This window comes from Antrostomus carolinensis, unplaced genomic scaffold (genome assembly GCF_000700745.2).
Source record: "Antrostomus carolinensis isolate BGI_N321 unplaced genomic scaffold, ASM70074v2 scaffold4786, whole genome shotgun sequence".
Lineage (NCBI taxonomy): Eukaryota > Metazoa > Chordata > Aves > Caprimulgiformes > Caprimulgidae > Antrostomus > Antrostomus carolinensis.
In genome coordinates, this window is record NW_010323781.1 from 2921 (window position 1) to 7058 (window position 4138).

Sequence of the window (4138 nt, forward strand, 5' to 3'; positions counted from 1 at the left end):
AAAAGGCCCCGTAAGTTTGCTCTATTTACAGTTCAAATAGCTAAATTTTAAATACTTTACAGTCACTCCCAGCACTGGCTCCCAATTCAAAGGATTAGCACATTCCATGATCTCTTTAGAACTATTTTCTAGAAGGGATTAAGTTGTCCATACCTACGGCTATGTAGGTACCTCAGCTATCTAAATAAAGTACCTTTTAGGAAATAAACATGCTGACAAAAATATTTATAATAATGGATGACAAATGAGAAACAACTTTTAGGAAGAATGGACAGGTCCCTGGTTTACTGCCAACTGTGGGAACAGCAGCAACGTGGGAGAAAGAGCAGGTAAGGAATGCTGAAGTCCAGAGGGGTCTCTCTGGTTCGTTTGCAAAATGAGTTTTATATTCAGCTTTCATTTCCTCTTCTCTTTCACCACATCACCCCCACTACTGCTTTTTTTTTGTTAAATCATTGGGCAAATTTCTGAACTGCGATAGCATACAGATTTACTTCAGGGGGGAAAAAAGTAACGATGCATCTGCAGACAGGCAGATTTGCACTATCTGAATAAAGACAGAGCTGTTCCTCCAAGTTTTACAGCTTATGAGTGGATACAGGTCTTGTGGCAACTGAGAAACTGCTGTAAAGATTAACAAACAGGATGCACATGCATTTATCTCTTCTTATGTAGTTTCAAAACCCAAATGGAAGGAAGGAAGAAGTATCTGTAATTCAGGTAGGTCCAGAAGATTTTTTTTTTCTTACACAATAAGGTAGATTACTTAGCACATTCCAGGTTAAAAAATTACAGTAAACATTCAGTAACTGGAATGCATATAATATACAAGTATTATTACATTTACAAAGCTGTTCAGGACAATTTTTCTTTCTAGAATAAGCATAAAAAAGTTACAAGCCAATTCACAATAACTTTAGATACAATGTTATTAAAATACATTGATGTTAATCATAAAAATATTTTACTATTTACATGTATATTGTATAAACCTTAACAATAAGAATATGCCCATTTTAAGATGCCTTAAATGAATATTTAGGCAGATTGGCCCACTTTATAGTGCAGTATCCCTGTTTTGGTCTTCACACCATGAAACTGTATCAGATTCACAGTATCTTTGCTAGTGCTTTGCTGAAAGGCTTAAACTTTCTATTATTTTACAAACATTCATTCATTACAAAAAGTCAGTTTTGTTTCCACTTTGTTTCTTATTAAATCCCACACCCAATAGTTCAGGACACTCTGCCTGGCCTTGTGCGATTTGGTTGCATTTCCAAATAAGGCTGTAATTCATTTCATCAGTTATCACGCTGTCTTGCTTGTAGTCTGGATGCTGTGCAATAAATTCCCTCATCCATCGAGCAACTGTCATTAATTCTCCTGTGGGCAAGGGGGAAGTCAAATTTCACAGTTTATACATCCAATTGACCAGTACAACACCTGAAGTTCTATGCATTACATACACAATGAATGTAATGTCTATGCTTTCATGAGAAACACATTCCTATATGTATATATATATATATGTATTTTTTAATATGGCTGAACTGCAGGCATAATCAAGCTGACATATCGCTGATAGTCTAAAACACACTTGTCTGGTGTGCAAGCTTCAAACTTTCAGATGTTGTAACCAGACAGTGCAGAGAGAAGCAGCTACTGGAACAGCTGTTACTAACAGACTGTATAGCAGGAGGTCTTAAACATGTCATTTAACAGAGGATTAACGAGACAAACCACTAGACACCTCTACAACAACTACATATGTATAAAATAACTTTGTAGTTGATCCATCCAACTCAGCTGCTAGCTTTGTTCTGTCTACCTTGACTTACTCTTCTTTCTCCCTTTGGCAGCTCCCCCAGCAAAAAATAGGCAGGTTCCTGATTATATCAACTCCTGAGCTGTACACGCTGCCTCCGCTTCACTGTGTGGTCCACGGGGCAGTCAGCAGGTGCCTAAGGGTCCCTGGCTCTTCTATACAGGGTCATCAAATGGTACACACCACTTGCAGGAGACCCACACTCCTATAAAGTAGCAGCTAGAGGCCAGCTGGACACCAGTGTTTAGGCTACTGAATCTTGCTCCTGAATGTAGCATAGGCAAGCAAACATCAACTAGTCCAAGTTTAAGGTAACTCTGATGGTAGGAGATTAAGGTAGGCTGATAGGATGCTCAAAAAGCCTGGCAAAACTGTAATCGCTAGCTACTGGAACCTCAGCTTCCTTGTCAGAGTGGAAAGAGTCAAGGGTTCCTACTACAGAGATCTTTGTTTAAGAATTATTACAAAAAGCAAGAGGAATCAAGTTAGGGAAAGCAAGGAACAACACACAAATAAAAAGCATCCAAGACTCTGTGAAGATATCCTATCAGTGGTTTTGAAAAGCAGTACACAAACACAAATCAGAAAACCTGCAAAAAGTACAGGAAAGGAAAGCAGAATAAAAAAGGTTATTAGAAATAAAAGCGTCCCTAAAAACCAGAAGTCGTGTTTTAAAGAAGTGATGCCAGAGTTTACACTTCTATATAAAAAGAGGGCAGAAAGAAAAATACCCAAGAAGCATTATTTCTTGAAGGTACTAAAAACTCACACAAAAACTTTCTCAAACCAACAAGCAGGGGACCTGTACAAAAACTGGTTGGGCCAGGAGATGAGAGGAGCATGAAGAGACTCATTTTTGGACTAAAAGCCACTGCAGGCTTTTAAAAGCCTCTGCAGTGCAGGAGCAGATGGGAGGGCGGTGCACCTCACACGCAACAAGCAGAGGACCTGTACAAAAATTGGTTGGGCCAGGAGATGAGAGGAGCATAAAGAGACTCATTTTTGGACTAAAAGCTTTTAAAAGCCACTGCAGTGAAGGAGCAGATGGGAGGGCGGTGCACCTCACACCACCACAGACATCTAGTGGTCAGGCAGCACAATCACTCCCCACCCTCTGTACCAGTGTCAGCCCGCAGCACCTCCATCACCAACACAGCCTGCAGCTCTCAAAGAACATACCAATAAGGGGAAGAGCACAGACTGACAAAAGGTGTGAGACAGCTTCCAAGGGAGCAGAAACAAGACAAAGGGAATTGCAAGTTTGGAAGCAATAATATACTTGAGAAGTTTGTTGATGAGACATGAGTAGAGAAACATTATCCCACAGTGCAGGAACTAGAAGGTATATCATGAAGTCACTGGGAAGAACATTTAAACATGCAAAACTACAGGAATTACATTTTTCAAAGAGCATGTAACAGAATCGTGGCATTTCTTACTGTATGACTTTATGGGGACCAAAAGTGTAACTGCTTCAAGACAGGTAAGGCAATGATCATGGAAATCAAGTTTGTGAACGACCATCAAGCACCATGATTAGTGGTGCTGCTGCCTGCCTAGAAAATCGGTACTTCCACTGAGTGCTCCACTGAGTGGTGGCAGTCACACACCAGCTAGACAGGGACCTGGAGGGCAGTACTTAGCGGGGCTGCCAGAGAAGATGTGACTGAAACACAGATGAACTATGTCAGGGCAAGGTTAAAGCCACAGCAAAGGTGCCAGTGCTTAACGCTTACGAGCGCTCCGTGTTCACCATCTGAGGAGAGAAATCTGAAAAACGGCCACTCTTTGCTGACATGTCTCATGCTAGACTGACTGCAGGTCAGGAACATTTGATTTAAGATTGAGAGTACACTGAAACAATCCAAAGCCCACAGTGGAGAAACATCACAGCACAGTAATACAATCCCTACTGCTTTTCATTCTGTGAATTCTGGTTCTTAAGAAGCACCATTTAAAAACCGTTTCAGTTCATCAGAGTTAAGATACAAACCCTAGGCTCTATCTATCTCACTCTCACACTTTCTAAGCCTGTGTAAATGCATGAGCTGACTTTTGCAATGCCTGCAACTTCACGCTAGGTAGCAAAGTTGTTCTTTGGAAGAGGAACACCTCTCACAGGGGGTCAAGCCCAGGTCATTAGCTCTTGGGAAAAAAAACCTCTATACAACTTATGCATTCCTTGATTTTTCAACAGCATTTTTCTGAAGGGAAAAAAACCCCAACAATAAACAACAGAATATTTTGAAAGCATTACTATTTTGAGGGCTTCCTCCTTTTGAAGATGTTTTCTTCCTGTCAGTTTCTCTTCTT

General features: G+C 40.5%; 1 protein-coding gene across 1 annotated transcript in view; it reads right to left on the reverse strand.

Moving 5' to 3' along the window:
- Positions 1 to 535: 535 nt before the first annotated feature.
- GCLC (glutamate-cysteine ligase catalytic subunit) overlaps positions 536 to 4138 on the reverse strand; it is a 20918-nt gene continuing 17315 nt past the window's right edge. The window contains exon 15 of the mRNA XM_010170678.2: positions 536 to 1383. Coding sequence (XP_010168980.1) covers positions 1178 to 1383 — 206 coding nt within the window. The 3' untranslated portion in view covers positions 536 to 1177. The remainder of the gene's footprint in view (positions 1384 to 4138) is intronic.